The sequence below is a fragment of the Ostrinia furnacalis genome, unplaced genomic scaffold, assembly GCF_004193835.3.
Source record: "Ostrinia furnacalis isolate ACB-3 unplaced genomic scaffold, ASM419383v2 OfSCF6735, whole genome shotgun sequence".
In the NCBI taxonomy this organism is placed as follows: Eukaryota; Metazoa; Arthropoda; class Insecta; order Lepidoptera; family Crambidae; genus Ostrinia; species Ostrinia furnacalis.
The window spans coordinates 158,447-176,785 of NW_021136974.1; the positions used below are offsets into that span (position 1 = coordinate 158,447).

Sequence of the window (18,339 nt, forward strand, 5' to 3'; positions counted from 1 at the left end):
TTAAAACCCTGGAGTTTGCAATTAAATAGATTTTAATATGACTGGAACAGTGGAAATATTCCATTCCCGATACTTTTAGTGCAGCCCTCGTATGTGTTTTACTAACGGTACTTTTGGCGATCACTCACACAAATGCAATTCTCAGCTTAAGTTGATAGGACTGTAATATAAAAAGGTACAGTCAGCAAAAAAAGTTAAAGGGAAAGGAAGAGCAATTACAAAAACGTCTTTAATTCAAATACAACACCAAATCACATTATATTTTCTATAATAATAATACATTATATGTTTTATATGTTTGTATTTTCCTTATTAACTATCCTAACCGTTTGAAGCCTACTCTTATGCCCACGTATCATAATTGGAAAACTTGGAATTGAAAACGCAATAAAATGTTTGATTTATGTATTTAATAATAAATTGATCTCTTTAAGAAAATAGATATAAAGATCCCGTAATTAAATAATCGTATTCAGTGTTACTGGGCCCAAAAGGAAGTTTTTAAGTGTTATTATAAACCTTTATTTTATCTTATTCAGTAACGATAAATCTTCTAATATATTCTTTGTATTAATCTAATGATGTACCTACCAGCTCACACTGATGATACAAAATATTAAATAAAACTAAATTTAAATCAAATGAACTTCATTTAGCTGGGTTAAATGAAACTCATTTGAAAAATAATGAACTTATAATTAAAATATTTCTTGTACTTAATGATTTTGGTGGTTAAATGCGGAACGTGTGTGAAAATCTATTCATGAGACAAAACATCAATATTACAAATAATAAATGAATTGGTAATGTATAAAAAATACGAAACTAGGTATATTCATCATGATCTATGTTTCTCTGAGAACAAATGAATACAAAGTTATTACAAATCCTGCCCAACTCTTGAATCCACAAATACAAGTACTGATCATGTTATTATTTGATATGTTACCTGAATATGGTTAACGACACAGATTTTTTAATTAATTTACGATGAACAAAATTCACTGTTACAAAACTAGTTACAAAAATAAATGGTTTTGGCTTTAATGCTTTCTATCAAAATTAATCACGCTTACATTTTTTTTTATAAATGTGCCACATAAATAAGTGTGCTCTTTATCATTATGAAGTAGATATAAACGAGATAAATAATAATGTTTACCCGTATAATAAAAATTCTTTTCGCAGTTATCTATTCTGTTAATATTTACGGAAACTTAACAATGTTCTATTAGAGTAAGTAAACGGTAAAACAAAAAGAACCTAAAAAGTACGTAATAAGTTTAAACAAAATGTAGTTTTGTACTAGGTATCATTTCATAAATTATTAAAAAAGACAGCACGTATCATATTTGATACGTATTTAAAACAATGAAAAATATTTTTCTCTTAACTGTACATAATGCAAATTAATTTCAAAAATACCAGAAAACTTTGAACCTAAAACTTCGGTAGCAGAACGAATTACTCCAACCTAGAATTCGAATTCTGATACTTCACAGTTCTAAAAATAATGAAAAAATATCTGAAACTATGAAAACATAACTAAACAATGGAAAAGTTAGTAAATGATGATTAAGTACATATTCAATGCAGTAGATATCACAAATGCTTACATTATGAAGTAACTTAGGTCGCATCGAATTTCATTTAATAAATAGAAATTACAAACCAACGAATATACTATCAAAATCTGTATCAGATTTGCAATATCTAGTGCTATTTTTTAAAATCGACCAAGAAATGGAAGGCCAAACTTTTTTGAATAAATTCAATTGGGTGGGATAGCAGAAAAAATACTTATTTGTTAGACCAATCATTTCTCGGTACGCTCACCGTATCATACATGCAACATGTTTCCCTAAAAAACCAAAAGCTTGCCAAGATTTTAGTTTAGTTAGGGATGTCGGAAAAGTTTCATCTCGTCAAGTCGTATCGATAAATCCCAATCAGATCTTTCCATTCCTTCACTAACAGATATCTTTTGCCTAGACGACGTCACTATTTTTGTATGTTTTGTCTCTTTTTGCTGAATACTCAAGCATTAACAGACTATCCACTAGCTAGACAAAAGTCATCTTTGAATCGACTGGGAATAAATTCAATTTCCAACATAACGATACACAAGTAAAATTTAGGAGACGTGATCGGGGCACCATTTTGTAAAACAACTTCAAATTTTTCAAGCATTCTTTCATTCCCAGGTCTGAAATTATGAATTTCATTACCTTCAGGGAAGGCCTCATCCCTGCTGTAATAAAAAACAATACTTCCTCATTCCATATAAATTCGATGAATGCCCAATTTCTTCAGATCTGACTCGTCGTCGTCGTCGAGTCTTCTTTTCTCTACCTCTTCTCTGTTCTCTTTAACTTTATTATCTCATTAGTTATGTTTTAAAAATAACTTGCTATATTTTGTAAAGGCTCTCACTTTTTTGAAGAAACTAAGTTAACAGCTGCTACCATACAGTTCCGTTCATGTTGATGGTACTTTTACATTACTATCAAGAAAAAACAATCAATGGTCCATACGTAATAGTCTAGTAGACCATTAATATTGTATGGAAGACGAACCCTTAACTCTTGAATTTGCGGGTTACCTGTAGTAGCAGCTGACGAAGTACCTACCTTCAAGTTACAACTTAAATTATTCCAACCAAGAGCCAAATAACTAGCCCCGAACGAACAGAGCCTGTATTATGGCAACTAGACTTGAAATACCCCGCTAAATGCATTTATCATAAGTTATTAAGGAGCCAAAAATACTTATCGGCTCGGTTATTGGCCTCAATTACTTTAAAATGGTTAAAATGGTACCCCGCTCACTTTTCTAGCGTTTTCCATTGCCAGCACCAGCGATGGCTCGTCAAAATGCTGAGTGTAGTCATCACCGAACCCTTGGAAAATCTGGTTGCAATATTATTCCTTTCACCGTGTCTCTACTTTGTTTCATTCACGCCATCGCTGGTGCCGGTAAAAGGTCATAAACAAGCAACATTTTTATAGTTGACTTCGAAGAATTTTCAGCAATAGTTTGTTATTAGTCTTCAACCTCGTTCTTAAACCTTCAATATACCTAGGGGACAAAAGGGCCACAACGCTCATTAATACGTAAACGTTACAAAAAAATGACGTGCGCTCGCTCTTAGATCGGCAGCTTGCAGCAGTGAACATCTTATTATGCACCGCAAATGTACTGGGCAACATTGCAGCCTCATGAAAATCGAGCTGGTTCATTTTGTCCCCAAATGTATCCGAGTGCGATGTTACTTGGACTTAAGTCCAACTAACATTGCCTGAAATCATGCTGATCAATCCTAGTTGTTGACCGAACTGAGACAAATGTTGCTCGTTCACAAGTTCTCAATGGAAAACCGCGTTCCTCCGATCGCTTAGTTGTTAGTGTTGTCCTCATGGGCCTTCTTGACGATGGCGAGCTTGGAGTGCGGGTCCTGCGCTTGGAGCTGAGCGTAGGGCGGCGCGCGGGTGCCGTGCAGCACTAGTGACCAGCCTCGCACCCAGCCTGATGCGGAGCTGGGGCCTGAACCGCCGTTGAAACGGGCCTGGAGAAATTCGTTGATAAGTCAAAATCACTCAGAGATCAGAAGTACAAGTCTTTATCTTATTTAACATCTCTTAGTTCAGCCTTTGAACTTGGATGCATTTGGAGAGAAAATGTCATTGGACAATGAGATATGAATGCCGCATGTGAGCGACAAAAAGTGTGAGACACAAATGGCAACTTTACAAGGCTTCGTTTTCTATGTCAGTCATCTTTATGTAACTTTCCCGTAATTTATGGGGTAAGTAGGTATTAATATCTTCAGATTTCGAAATGGTAGTGCCTAAAACTAAATAAAGTGAGTCTCTTAGTTACTCATTTATTTCTTTTTGATCAATGTGGCATGGAAGACGTAATATAAACAGGCCTATCACTCGGTGCACTGTCTAATGAAGACTGGTTGTTGTGAAAATCCTTTAGGAGGTCTTTGTCCAGCATTTGACATCCTTTAGTTGAAACGAAATAATTACCTCAAGAGTCCAAACGCCCTGCGGATACTCCCCCCACGTGTGCGTGGTCATGAAAGGCCACTTGGTGAACCCGTCCCGCGAGTCGTCATCGTTGGCGCGCCTGCTCAGGATCATTGACCTGAAGACAGATAGCTGCTGTTAGCTCTGGTGTTTCACTTTACATTCTCTCACCGATTAGATTAGTTGTATCCTGATATGAAAAATAAAAAAGATTGAAAGAAAGGACAATAGTTTCATTGAGAAACACCGTCATCATAATAAGGTAATGCTGTTATGTAGCTTGTTGTCATTCAGGACAAGTCTTGTATTTCTTACGACAGAGTCTTACTGCTGGCGTATTACGGCTAGTCTGATTTAAGTTATGGGAAAACATTTCATGTTATTCGCTGGGGGCATGTCGGGGTGAACTTTGTTCTTATTTCTCCCGGAACTAGGATATAACTAAAGTTAAGTCAAGACTTTCTGAAGATTGTGTGTTTTGGTGGTCAGGCGGCAGACTACAACAGTAGTATGGAACAGAAATGAAAATGGTATGTAAGGTGATGTAGTTTCTTACTTTGTATTCATAGGGCTCGTAAGGAACAGCTCCAGGTCTCCTCGCCGTGTGGAGTTGGCACTGACCACCGCCTGCACGTGCTCCAAATACCGCACCTCGCTGGGTGATCCTGCGCAGGCCGTGGTATCGATCTTCAACGTTATGCTACCTTCGGATGGCACCTCGCTGGAAGGAAAACAATTATTTTCTTGACCTTTTCAACCACTTAACTGTTAAAATTATTAATTGGTATAGAATTCCTTCCTTCGTTTTAGAAAAAAACATCTTCCTTCAAACTTTGAGTAGGAGTAACAATAAGCTTATTTAGAACAAGATAAAGTAAGTATTAGTTCACCCAAATTTACAGGTTTAAATGGTTGAAAGAGGTTAAGGCGAGTACGTAAAAATATTTTTAGAAAGACCCATTGATCAATGAATCACTGAAATGTTTTATCTTAAGTGACATGACTCTGCCAGTCTTATACCTATACATGTTGATTGGGGCTTGCCCTAAAGACTCGTAGCACATACTCAGGACCTCCAATCATATTTCCAAAATGTATTAATAGACCAGAGAAATAAACCACTTACGTATGAGTATTAACAGAACCGGCTTCACAATGGTACCGCGGCGGCACGGACCGCCAGTTGGCCGCGAGAGCTGTCATGGCGCCCGCATCTAGCACTCCGAAGCCGAAGAGGTGGTTGAACTCCAGCCCCACTCCGTTCATCGTCCATTGGAAACGACCCTACAATTACACCTTACATATCACATTTTTCTTCAAAATCTGAAGATTTATAAGATAAATATCGCCTGTCTTAGTCGCAGTAGTGGGCCATTCATTGCTACAATGCTTTGTGATCTGATCATACAATACTATATTTATTTAATTTTAAATTACCTACATAATATTCTGTATGTATCAAAAATGATACTCCATGCATCGAAGGGTTAATGTGAAGTGATGTTTAAAATGCATACCTTAGCATCATACAGCGAGTTCCTCTTCGATGTTAAAACGGTCAGATGTTGAATGTCTCGCCATGTTAAGCTCGGGCTGTGGAAAATAAAAATAAAACCTTTAATTGAGAGAGCCGATAGAGTCACCGAGTTCGGAAATTTCATAATAGTTTACTCTAAGCAAGCATACTTTAAATAATAAAAATTCGTCATTTCAGCCAAAAGACGTCCATCTACAATTCCACATTCAAAGGCTAGGATTTCAACAAGGACCGGTCTTGCGCTTCTTGCATCCAGGCCCTTCCTGCCTTTTCCTTCCACATTCACCAGTTGTCGGTCCACTACTAGACAGCAAGTACCTAATCACTTACCATCAGGTGATCAGTCTGCTCGTTTGCCTCCTGTCCCATAAAAAAGTATGATGATCAAGATCATGGTGGATGGGCATCATGAACTTACTTGGCATGTAGCGCCAGTGCAAACACTCCAGCCGCTTCAGGGGCAGCAGCTGACGTGCCAGAGTGAGTCGGAGTGCATTTGCCGTGCCGATCAATGATAGCTCATACTGAGACGCCGATTGTTCTATAACATGGTTTGTGACATGATAACATCAGTAACTTACTTAGCATGTAGTGCCAAGGCAAACACTCGGCTGACGTGATAGAGTGAGTCGCAGTGCATTTGCCATACAGGTCGGTCGCCGTTGCTGAACGTGCTAGCCAGAGTCGAGGAGCAGAACTCGTTGTGTTCAGTTTGAAGACCAAGGAGAAGCTAAAGCGTAAGAAAATGATGTCAAGAACTTACTTGGCATGTAGCGCCAGGGCAAACACTCCAGCTGCTTCAGGGGCAGCAGCTGACGTGCCAGAGTGAGTCGCAGTGCATTTTCCGTAGAGGTCAGTGGTAGCTACTCCCGTGCTGGGGTCTCGGGCGCCGTTGCTGAACGTGCTAGCCAAGGTTGAGGAGCAGGATTCGTCGTAATGCGCGTTTTGGCCGTCGTTGATCGCACTGAAAAGGGAAAGAATAACTTATTAATTATTATAGTTTTTCTCTACCTTAGAGTTATCAACCTAACGAATTCACAAAGATGAATGAATTCATTAGGTAGATAAGGATGTGTTATTGGGTTAAAACGAACGGAATTCATGGAAACGATCACCAATCTACAGGTGGCCAATGACTTCGAAAGGCACGCTCAGCAGTTATTCATAATCACTCCTTTTTTATTAACTATGATAGATACTATAATAGAGCAGCTTTGGCAGCATCTTCTCATATTAGGAGTGCTATATCTTACTCCCATTGTACATTTTATGAGCCAGAAAACATACCTACCAATCAATCAAGAACAGGAGCTCTCCAATCATGACTCGAGTTCCAGACTTTCTCAACGCTCTGTCTTTGCAAAGTTGGACGGGCCGACTCATGATCCGGGGAACGCGGGTTCGAATCCTGCCGCCGCTCGACTATTGTGGTGATCCCACTCTTAACACAAGCATATTCAGCTTAGTACGAGGGGCTAACAGGACTAAAAAAGTGTTTACTGACCTGTTGATAGAGACAGTCCACATGGAGGCCGCGTATCCATCGCAGTTGCAGTCGTCGTCTTCCCCCCCATCGCCGCTCGCCCACACGTAAATATTGCCTAGGCCGTTGCGACCCTGCAGAAATGAAGATAATAAGAAAAAAATACGTAGCCCAAGGCTTCTTTTACACGCTAAGAAACACCGTGTCTGCGGCAGATAAGACAAGAATTTCGTCGGACCTAACTCCAAAAATTTGTCACACAGTGCGCGTCCGCCGCGTGTCGTACGTATTTAGCGCAGACAAGAATAATTATTTCTTGGCCAGCGCCAGAGCAATGTACACGGTTCGTGTGTAGAAACGACACGAATTCTTGTCGTAGGCGACTTTTCTTAGCATGTACCTACAAGCGGCCTAAGGGTTGGTATTGCTGACTCATCTAGAATCTAACGTATTACACAGGTAAATAACTAGCCGGATGCCTTCTGTGTTCTTTTCGTTAAAGCTGCTAAGAATCTTACGTGGGAGGTAGAGTCTTTTAAATTGAAATGGGTAAGTGTTATGAATAAAAAGCTGAAATTATCCTGTTTAGTTCTAAAAAATAGATCACGTGCTCTCAACCGGCAACGCACACACGAGCTAATGAATTGGAAAATCACGAAGAAGTAGAAGTGAGAATCATACATCAAATTATTGTAGACTATCTTTTTTCTTTCACAAACGTTTGCTGGCTGTACCCTATAAACTGTAAGACTTTCAGTCTAAAAATAATTAATCAAAATGTTTTCCCCCAAACACCGTGGATAATATTGAAAAACAAAATTTTATTTTCCGACTTGTAAGGTACTTTATTTTCGGAACCATAATCTACCATGATAAATTGATCAAGCTGCTTTTTGAAGATGGAATTACTCGCGCCTTTATACACCTGCGTTCGAGTATCAAAAATTATTTATTTTTGTATCTGGGGTGCCCAGCTTATGCTGAGTGTTCATTGGCTGATGAAATATAGGCGACAACTACCTTGAACAAGTGTAACGAGTGGGATAAGATGAATACAATAGGTGCCCATATTTATACAGATTTATTATGAAGTACATAAACTTAATTGTGTATTTTACTCAACTTCAATTCAACTGTTTTTGATGGAAAACACTAAGGCTAAGTTGCACCACCTAACTTTAGCTTTAACAAACGTCAAAAATCTGTCAAACTCCATACATAAAGCACCGGTTATTGTTATAGTTAAAGTAAGTTGGTGCGACTCCGCCTTAAAGTGTCACGTGCGGTTGCATAACCAACATAATAAAAGCTCTCGTATATCGACAAAAATATTCTCTGGGGGAGATATTACGCTTCAAATACAAGTTTTATATCAATTCCCGGGCCAACTCTGGCTGTCTCCTGCAGTGATACTCGTACAAACAACAACCTCATAATTTTGTATTTAGACAGATGTCTCACGTGTGGAAATGAACCTCCAGACAATGGTTCTACTTCTGTGACATCGCTTACAACGTTGTTACAGACATAATTACATTTTGAACGAGATTGCTATTTATTTTGAACAAAACTTAAGTCTGATGATTCGTTGATACTGATTTGTTGATAAGTGCCATATCTCGATAATCGGAAAAACCTGGCGGTTTTCCTAACGTCCTGACTTTCCTGACAAGATTGGACACATTAACCTTGGAAAGTTAAATTGCAGGAGATTCGCAGCATTACGCTAACGTAACAGCCTAAGCTGTTGCAAAGTTTGTTTATGGAGTTATGATGATACAGACTTATTGAAAATAAATAAAACTGGATTTCTTTTAGTTAGTCATGGTAATGATTTAATACTCTTTAAAATAACTTGCATTTCACAACGTAGCGTTGCATTAAACTAGGTTGTATGCGGTTTCACAATTTCTCTTAGCATGCGGATATGTATCCACTAGTTGGCTTGGCAGTAATCAGGCCACGACCTTATTTCTAAATGAAGTAGGTCGACAATTAAGTTAACAGCATGGACTGACGTACACCTACTCATCTTCTGACATCCTTGCGGAATATTCCTCGGTCTTAGAGGTGTTTGTGATACTGGAGTCTAATCCATAGAATTAGAAAAAGTGGTATAAAGAATATTTTATCAATTAATGTCGTCATCATCATTATCAAACTGCTGGAATTCACTGAAAAAGTAGATTCGGTCCCTCTTCGCTCTACAAGAGGGTAGAGCGATGTTACTCAAAAAGTGATTTCGCTGACTTGAAACTATCGCCCAAAAATGACGAACCTGGTTGTTAAAACAATCCTGGACCTCAAAAAAAGTAAGGAACTGCTCTTTGTTTATACACCAGATGGTTCTGATGCATGGACTATTTGATAAAAGATGCAGAGAACTGAAGTCACTGGAGGAAGTCTATTTTAATCAGCTAAGTAACAGAAAATTAAGGAGTTTCTTCAGCCACTTCTTCTCTGTACCAGCCCATATTTTCAGAAGAAGTGGTAGGGCATTCTATTTTAAGCAAGACCCTGAAAAGAGCCTACATACTAATAAACAATTTTAATGGTATTTGTGATGAAGATGATTATACGATTCCAAACCTACAATCTTTAAATAGTCCCATCCCTTAGCGTGTTAATTTCACTAAAACCTAGCGACTAAACATGAGAGTTTCCACTTACATTAGCATCCATTTAATATACTCGCAGTTAGCAAATACAGTATATTTCAGCTAAATTGGGTACCTACTCGGGAACGAATAATATCTCATTCAAAAACAGACACGGAGCCTTTGTTTAGAGAGCAAGCTTAGTGGTCTTTAACATCACAGAATGTTAAATTAAAATAATTTCGTAAATTGAAACACTTCAAATGTAAAGCAAATATCTTGATGATAAGCTGTGGTTTTACGACTAGTGTCTGTTTTAATACTGATAAAAAAATATAATTTGAAACAGATTCTTCAAGCTTACTGTTCGCACTAGGTAACGATTACTATTTTATAGTATAACCGGTGTTTTTTGTACAGAGTTTGACAGATCTTTGACGTTTGTTAAAGTTAAAGTAACGTGGTGCAACCCAGCCATCATTCCATTACTGTAGGATAATGAAGATAATAATAACTATTTTATGAAAATGTTTCAGGTATCTAATAACAAGAATCCTCCAATATAAAGGCACAAAACACCGTAAGTAAATATAAATATTATTCGACCTTATTTTGCACAAGTTTATTGTTGCGGACAAACAAGATATGAGACGGTTTATTATCATTAATAACAATTCGTGAAGTATTTCACGGTAAACAATATTAATTGTTCTTACTTTCAATCAAAAGGTATGTTTTTGTTAGAAGCAAAGACTTTTAGTTATCTAAGTTATTGAAATTGCGTCACAGTGCGGGTTTTTTAATTATTTATTTGTTTATTTTGGAAAACTAGGGTTTTAAAATATGTAGGTAATAATAAGAAATTAATACAAAGAAATAAGCCATAGTTCCTGGTCTCTTAATTAAATAATATTGTCATACGAAGAGCGCTTTCTTTTTAGTTTTCTTAGCTCCTAACTTACTTAGCCCCACTCGTGGCAACAGTGCTAAGTAGAGAGGACAAGTACCCATTCACTCCCCTCCCCCCCCCCCCATTTCCGTAACAACCCCTTCCGGAAATAGCGGAGTGGACGCTTTTACTGTAAGTAAGCTGTTTGTGCCATTTGTTATTCTTACACTTATAGGCTAGGGAATTTTATACTTCAATATTTCCGTGACTTTTTTCAATGTCCGAGTAAGGCCCGGTTTTTTGATTCGTAGTTAAATTAACCAATGGTCAAATTTGACAGATGTCAAATGACAAGTGGTTAAATATCAGAAAAAAATGTTTTTCGAACAATGGTTAGCTTGACTTTTAGTACATTTTTTAACTATTTGTTTACATTTTGTTAATATTTAACCATTAGTAGCAAAATTTAACTACGAATCAAAAAACTGGGCCTAAGTAGTCTTTCTATTTTAGTTGAAATGGAACGCAAAAAATTAAAATCTTAGGTATATGTACGAGTATAGGTTCTGGAGAACCTATATTCTACAGAATCCTGGAGTATTACATAAAGAAAAGGATTCAAATAGCATCACTAGCTTACCTATAGGTACATATAAATAGGTAGGTAAGTTGTAGAATAGTGCTGGTAACAGCACTATAATTCTATTATTCAATGAGTAGGGAGTATTCTACAAAAATGAATGTAATGTAATCACAGTGAAATGTTGTAAATAAATAAACAAATAACTCCAGAGTTGTACAATGAGTTTACTTGATATTTCGTTAATGGTCTCATTAAAAAATGTATTTGATAAATATTTCCCATACCCACAGAAATCAGATTTGCTCCTGTGGTTGTTATTGAAACCCCTTTAAGTTTCTTTTCATCGAAGAGATAAAATACTTTCGCGGAAAATTGCTGGAAGAATAAAAGTCGTCATCGGTTTTTCTTTTTTCTTGCATAAAAAAGAGAAAGTAGATAGACAATTTCCCAACACCATTTCACGTCGCTTTCCATTTTTTCCGGAGCGATCGTTGTCGTTCGCCAACAGAGCTTTTAGGTTCAGGAAATAAGCTCTCGTTCTAAGCTTCTAATCTCGCGCCATTTCAGTTTAAAAGCTCGTTGAAAACTAAGGAAAACAAAGATTGCACGAGAATGTCCTTGTGTAGGTGTACTCTTTTGTGATGTAGTTTAATAAAAATTAAAGGTAATCCAACTTATTTTTATTTTACAACATGATTTTTACTAATTGATTGCCTCAGGTAGAGACAGCCACATTCCCAAATCTTTGTGATTTGGTACAATAATTTGACTATAATTTCAAAAAGATAACCTTCTTACATTGTATGTATCCATCTCAATTAGATAAATTAATGCACTGCCATTTTACCATAAATAAAAGTACGGTAAAATATTATTTAAGGACCCAATCTGTATAATGTAACCGCCAGCGTAAGTACCAGAAGATCCATTTTAAACCGTGGTGCGTGGTGTCATAGCGGTCAAATATCTGCCTTTTGCAGTACAAAAACTATATTCTTTTCCTTAAACAACAAAAGCATATTAACCTTTACGTCACCCAATAAAACCTTCATCCCATCAGCCGTATCACATTATCCTCGTTAATGTAAAGCACCCGCACCTGCACGGGTGGTAATTGCACACCCATCAATCTCAATGAATTCGCCTTTGAGGGGCGTGGACACTGGTAAGCCAGGGTAAACCACCTAAACCACCCTCCCAATTGTTTTGTTCTTTAGATTTGCGGGATCTTTGAAGGTCTCATAGTCATTGTTATTGAAACGAAGCGAAGCTGTTTGTTGCGTAAGGATTCAAAGTATCAACGCAAATGTATTGCTCAGTTAGTGTGGTTTGGCTCCTCTAATAGAGCTGTTTTAAAATTGCACTTGTACATACAATAGGCGTCCCTTATTGCATTTATTTATATTCGATGATACTCTGGGTCCGTTTTCACAATGATGTGGTAATAATTTCAGATATTAAAATAACATAACGTATTTTAGGTCATAAGAAGCTATTATTTTAAGAATAAGCCACACGAATTAATTTTTCGAGACTTCAGATACGAGACAACGCACCAAAAGATCAAGATTTGTCTAATTTATGCTCAAAAGGATAAAGACTAAAGTATTGCAAAAGCAAAACACTAATAAGAAAGATAAATCTTTTGAAAAGAAATCCTGTAAGCTATAAAAATTCTCGACTTCAACTAAAGAGACGGATAAACAGCTTCCAGCTGTTTAGATAAGTTCCAAGTCACTAAAAGGATCTCACGGAGCCAGTAAGTTTACGCAAGTGATACGCTCTCCGAGAGAATGTATTTTTAGATCAGAGGTACTTTACCTTTTATAAAGAACCTAAAACGTTTTAATTCTGTAGTAAAGCTACATTTATTTACTGAGGTGTGAGAGAATATTTTATAAATAACTATGAATACCAGATAAAAGCTCTCGTCTTAAAAGGCTTTGCGGGTCGGTGGTTTGTATCATTATTTTAGATAGTTTAGGTACTTATGTTGAATAAGTGTTGAATTAGGTAACCTCCCGATACCTTTCACAAACATTACTATGAGGTCTCACAGTGCGCATGGACACAGGGTGACACATGAACCAATCATAGCGCTCTATTCAACGCTATAGGTTCGATTTGATGCTTCATTTAAATCAAGCATCGTATACGGGCGTAACATTGTAACATTTAGGAATAGAAAATCCAAATAAATCTTTAAGAAGTCATATAATAATATGTCGGTCTTTTGTAAGATAATTTCGGCAATTTCATTTCGAATTCCTAACATTTTAAAACATATTTCTATAAATTTATGTAGCCTGTATTTCGGTTGCTATTATAATATTGGTTTTGTGTCACGTAGCACTTAGAGGTTACGTGGGTCTGACTAAGCAAACAAGGTGACTTAGCCGGTGGCACGTTTTGAACGGATTAAATAAACTTTTGGTAAAGAAAACACGTTATTTTGAGCCAGGTTCTAGTCGTTACTTCTTCGTTATGCCATATTAAATTCTATGTTAGTAAAGTCTAGATTCTAAAACTTCTAAAAACTTTCATGGATAGAATAAAAATATGACGCAAGAGCCTATAAATGCTTAATTAAGTAATGATAATTTGACATTATTTAAGTTATTTAATGAATTGGGCACTTAATTAATTTCATTTATTATCTAAAACATTTAATTTTAGTGCTGAATAACTTTTTTAGTGTGAAAAATATAATTGCGTGTTCATTAGTAAAACCATTTTACAGCGACAGAAAATGGACGTAATAGCTAACTAAGCCATTGAGCAATATTTCGTTTAATTATTTTTCTCCGCTTAATTTTTAATCTAAACGAAAGCCTTTACAAATGGCTTCCCAAAAAATATTTATCCGAAAATACTTAGAAGCCGACAGATGTAACGTTCGCGGACGTTTCCATTAAGGCAGGTGTCAGAAAAAATACTCAGGTCCGAATGAGGGGGAATTCGATTTCTGAAGGGAAACCACCTTTTGCACCTGCCCCCCCTTCCGATCGGTGGGTGCAAAAGGTATTTTCATTACATCGAGGAATAGGTCGGTGTTTTAATGGCTTTAATACGGCTGAAATACAGCTTTTGGTGTTCGTTTGGAAATTGTGTATTCATTCAGGTATTGTTGGAGCAACGTTGAGACGAAAATATCAATATCTGATTACGTGATGAATAAGAGTGTAAATTAGATAAGTTCCTAATCAGGTTTTTAGAGTAAGATCCGGTTTCTATCTAAAAATCTTAATTAAAAAACCGGTGGTAAGTATACCTATCACCGCGAATGGATACCTAGTTCATAATAAACATATTATAATAACAGATTATGGAATGGATAGTACGTACCTCATTAACCCCTCTGACAATGGCCCTCATGGTAGCGTTCCGGGGCCCGTCGACCGTCCGCCCGTCGTCTGTGGGGCCCCACGACGCGCTGTAGATGTGGATCTTATGAGGCTCGTGCCCCATGGAGTTCGCTTCGATGAGATCCGTCATGTAAGGCTGGTCTAACATTCGGATACCTGTTGGAAAATAAACAAATTGAAGTTAACCAATAATAAGTAAAACCGTTTGCACCACCCTTAAAATTTAAATTCTTTATTAATACATTTTGCAGGGAACCTACACACGTCCCAAATATAACTTGCGAACCACTTTAACCACTTCAAAACATAAATGGCGGGAGACGGCATCGGATTTAGGGCTACCAGATATTCGAGATTTGGCGGGATTTTCCCGAATTTTTGTAAGTCCCGCGACTTCCGACAAAGTAAATGAATTCTGTAGAATCTGTAGAAAGTACCTATACATTAAGGTATAAAGTTATTTATTAAATTAAAACAACTGTAAAAGAAAGTTTTTTGCCCGTATCCTATTTATAAAAAGAATTTCCTAAAATCATAACAATATTAGGCCTCGTGTATAGAAGTTTGTTTACGCAAAGCAGAAATACCAGCTGTATACATAAGGAAAAAATACTACGTACAGTAAATAAACAAAATATTATCCGTAAGCTCATATTTTTCTCGGGTGAAAGAAATTAAATTGGCTCGACGAGATTTGACACCTACGTATTAAATGATGAAGGACAGATGATTTTACGCAATAACGTAAGTAGATTAAGATATAATAAGGACAGGTTTTTCAATTTACGGAAAAGAAATTTCCAAGCTGTTCCTTTATTTATTAACTAGCTACTGACCGCGGTTAATACAACTAATTCAGAAAATCAAGCTACGACTAGAAGAAATGTCGCTAAAAGCATGCGTATTTTATTTGCCAAAGTGTCAAAATAATGTAACATACAACAATCTACGTTTTACGTATTAACGTTATACGTTTAAGCCATGATTTGTAATTAGGGTTTCTGCTCGAGCTTTCTCGAACTCGAGAAAACTCGAGAAATTTGGCTTCATTCGAGACGAGAAAAAAATTACCAGAGCTCGAGAATTCTCGAGTCTCGAATTTGAAGCTTTTAATAATCTTGAAAGCCTATTTTCTTAGACAAAAGTAAGTTTTTAATTATTTAAAAGGTTAACGTTGCTTTTAGACTGGTCTAGTCTTTCCTTTTTTACCCGACTGCGTGACGCAAAGGAGTGGTAATGTGTCTAACAGCCTATGTGTGTATGTATGTTTTTGAAGCACTATAGAGACCAAACTCTTGGGCCGATTTTTATGATTCGCACGTCAATCGATTTCTTTTAGTCCGGTGACGCCATATTGTGAAACTCAACAAACTATGGCATGTGAGGTATCATTAGATTTGTTTTAACTGTGAGAGTGACATTGGTATATCAAAATTGGAAAATATAAAAATGGCCGATTTTTGGCGCCATAATATGTATTAAATATAACTCAAAACCTATCGAGTGGGGTATCAATAAAGGGTTTTTAAATAGCTTGCAAAATGTATGCCCTTTAACTAATAGATTAAAATAAAAATATTATTGAAAACAAAAAACCCAACTGGGTAAAAATAAACTGAAAAGATAGAAATAAGACAAAGTGTTCACAAATGCAGTTGGAGACATCAAACACTTATCATCATCATCATCAACAGCCCTTTACAGTCCACTTATGGACTATGAACCTCCTTCGGCGGGAAGAGTAGGGGTTGGTGACAAATGTATTCTAATGTATTCTACACGGCTTATCAGCAACCACTTATCACCAACAAAAAAAATAGTCATTGATGTCTCCGACTGCATTTGTGAACACTTTGTCTTGTTCCTATCTTTTCAGTTCATTTTTACGTAGTTGGGTTTTAGTTTTTTTGTATATTAGATTTAAAAAAACCTGTGTTTTTATCAAATTTCAACCGATGTCAACAATTATAATTAAAAGACTCGAGACCCGAGAAAACTCGAGACTTTGGCCTCGAGAATTCCCGAAACTCGAGAAAAAAAATAGGTCGAGAATTCAGAAACCCTATTTGTAATCCGTTGCTGTATGTACAGTCAATAGCACATCACATACATTTTTGTTGCAAAATCGCATCTATTACGACTAAATAAAACGCCACAGTGTTTACGTTGACAAATCTAAATTAATTGAACTTTTTTTATGGACCCTATTAATTAAACTTATAATGTATTTATGTTTATTACTTTAAACATTTCCGTGGTAATATTCTGTAATACAATAAGCGACTAAAAGCCGATGCTGAAACTGGTTACAGCGGAAAGTCAATAAGCTCATAAGCCACGTTCAAATTAATTTATCCGTGTTGAGGAAATTCATATTTTATGACGTCAGAGAGAATTAATATTATATGTATTAGTAGGTTTTCTTTACTGCAACTTCGAATACCACGTTATTATTGAGATCATCGTGTTCTTTGAAAGATCCAGACTTTCTACTTTTAACTTAGTGTTCGCATACGAGTCAGGTTTCAGTTTCGTTTGGCCAGAAAAGCTCAACTTAAGCTCTGCAACTTACAACTACAAAAAACTTACAAATCTCTACTGAACCACACATTTACTTTGTAAAAAGGGATTAATTATAAAATACAAAACCTACCAGCAGTTGTATACACAGTACACGCGCTCTCATTTACCTGTTTTACATTAGATACCTACTCGTATATACAGGGTGTCTCGTAATGTAACGTCAAGCCGGAACTGGGTGTTGAGGCAAGTTATGCTGGTTATCAGAAAAATATAAAAAAAAATCTATGTGGCATATTTTCAAAATAATAGGCATTTAAAAAAAATAAAAAAATTCTACTCCCGGTGACGGTCTTTTTACTCGTGTTGCCACAAATCTTCACTTTTTCCAAATTTTTTTTTTGTTATGTAACCCTGAATAATGCTTCTCTAAATTGTTATCAAAATTACAAAACCAGCTGCTCCAACTTGGATGAAAAAAATACATTACTCCCAAAAAAATTTTCAAAATAAAAATTTTGCCTAGTTTAAACTGACTGTACTGAAAAAAAAATGTACTACGCGAGTGTGGCAAGTGACGTCACAATTTGGCGTATTTAGTAAGGATTCCAAAATGGTATAACACTTGGTAAATTTTTGCTGTAATTGTCGACAATTTTTGTTTTTTTGGAAATAGTCCCGTTTTTTACTTTATCTACCTTGGTTAAAAAATATTATTCGAATGTGCCCAAAATTCAAGTTTCTGNTATTTTTTTATTTCGGATATCCGATAGTTTCGGTTACGGTTACGGATATCCATAACATCCCTGCTTGGTAAGATGGCCCTCTCCGTCCCGCTCATACCTATTAAAATGGCTTCTCCACCTCACTTAAGCCAGAAACTTGAATTTTGGGCACATTAGAATAATATTTTTTAACCAAGGTAGATAAAGTAAAAAACGGGACTATTTCCAAAAAAACAAAAATTGTCGACAATTACAGCAAAAATTTACCAAGTGTTATACCATTTTGGAATCCTTACTAAATACGCCAAATTATGACGTCACTTGCCACACTCGCGTAGTACATTTTTTTTTCAGTACAGTCAGTTTAAACTAGGCAAAATTTTTATTTTGAAAAATTTTTTGGGAGTAATGTATTTTTTTCATCCAAGTTGGAGCAGCTGGTTTTGTAATTTTGATAACAATTTAGAGAAGCATTATTCAGGGTTACATAACAAAAAAAAAATTTGGAAAAAGTGAAGATTTGTGGCAACACGAGTAAAAAGACCGTCACCGGGAGTAGAATTTTTTTATTTTTTTTAAATGCCTATTATTTTGAAAATATGCCAC

At 36.2% G+C, this 18,339-nt stretch overlaps 1 protein-coding gene across 1 annotated transcript in view; it reads right to left on the reverse strand.

Moving 5' to 3' along the window:
- Positions 1 to 321: 321 nt before the first annotated feature.
- amon (prohormone processing protease amontillado) overlaps positions 322 to 18,339 on the reverse strand; it is a 32,520-nt gene continuing 14,502 nt past the window's right edge. Inside the window, exons 4-11 of the mRNA XM_028318327.1 lie at positions 14,469 to 14,644; positions 7,076 to 7,188; positions 6,335 to 6,535; positions 5,552 to 5,627; positions 5,161 to 5,318; positions 4,591 to 4,755; positions 4,035 to 4,152; positions 322 to 3,565 (exon numbers count right to left, since the gene is read on the reverse strand). Coding sequence (XP_028174128.1) covers positions 3,395 to 3,565; positions 4,035 to 4,152; positions 4,591 to 4,755; positions 5,161 to 5,318; positions 5,552 to 5,627; positions 6,335 to 6,535; positions 7,076 to 7,188; positions 14,469 to 14,644 — 1,178 coding nt within the window. The 3' untranslated portion in view covers positions 322 to 3,394. The remainder of the gene's footprint in view (positions 3,566 to 4,034; positions 4,153 to 4,590; positions 4,756 to 5,160; positions 5,319 to 5,551; positions 5,628 to 6,334; positions 6,536 to 7,075; positions 7,189 to 14,468; positions 14,645 to 18,339) is intronic.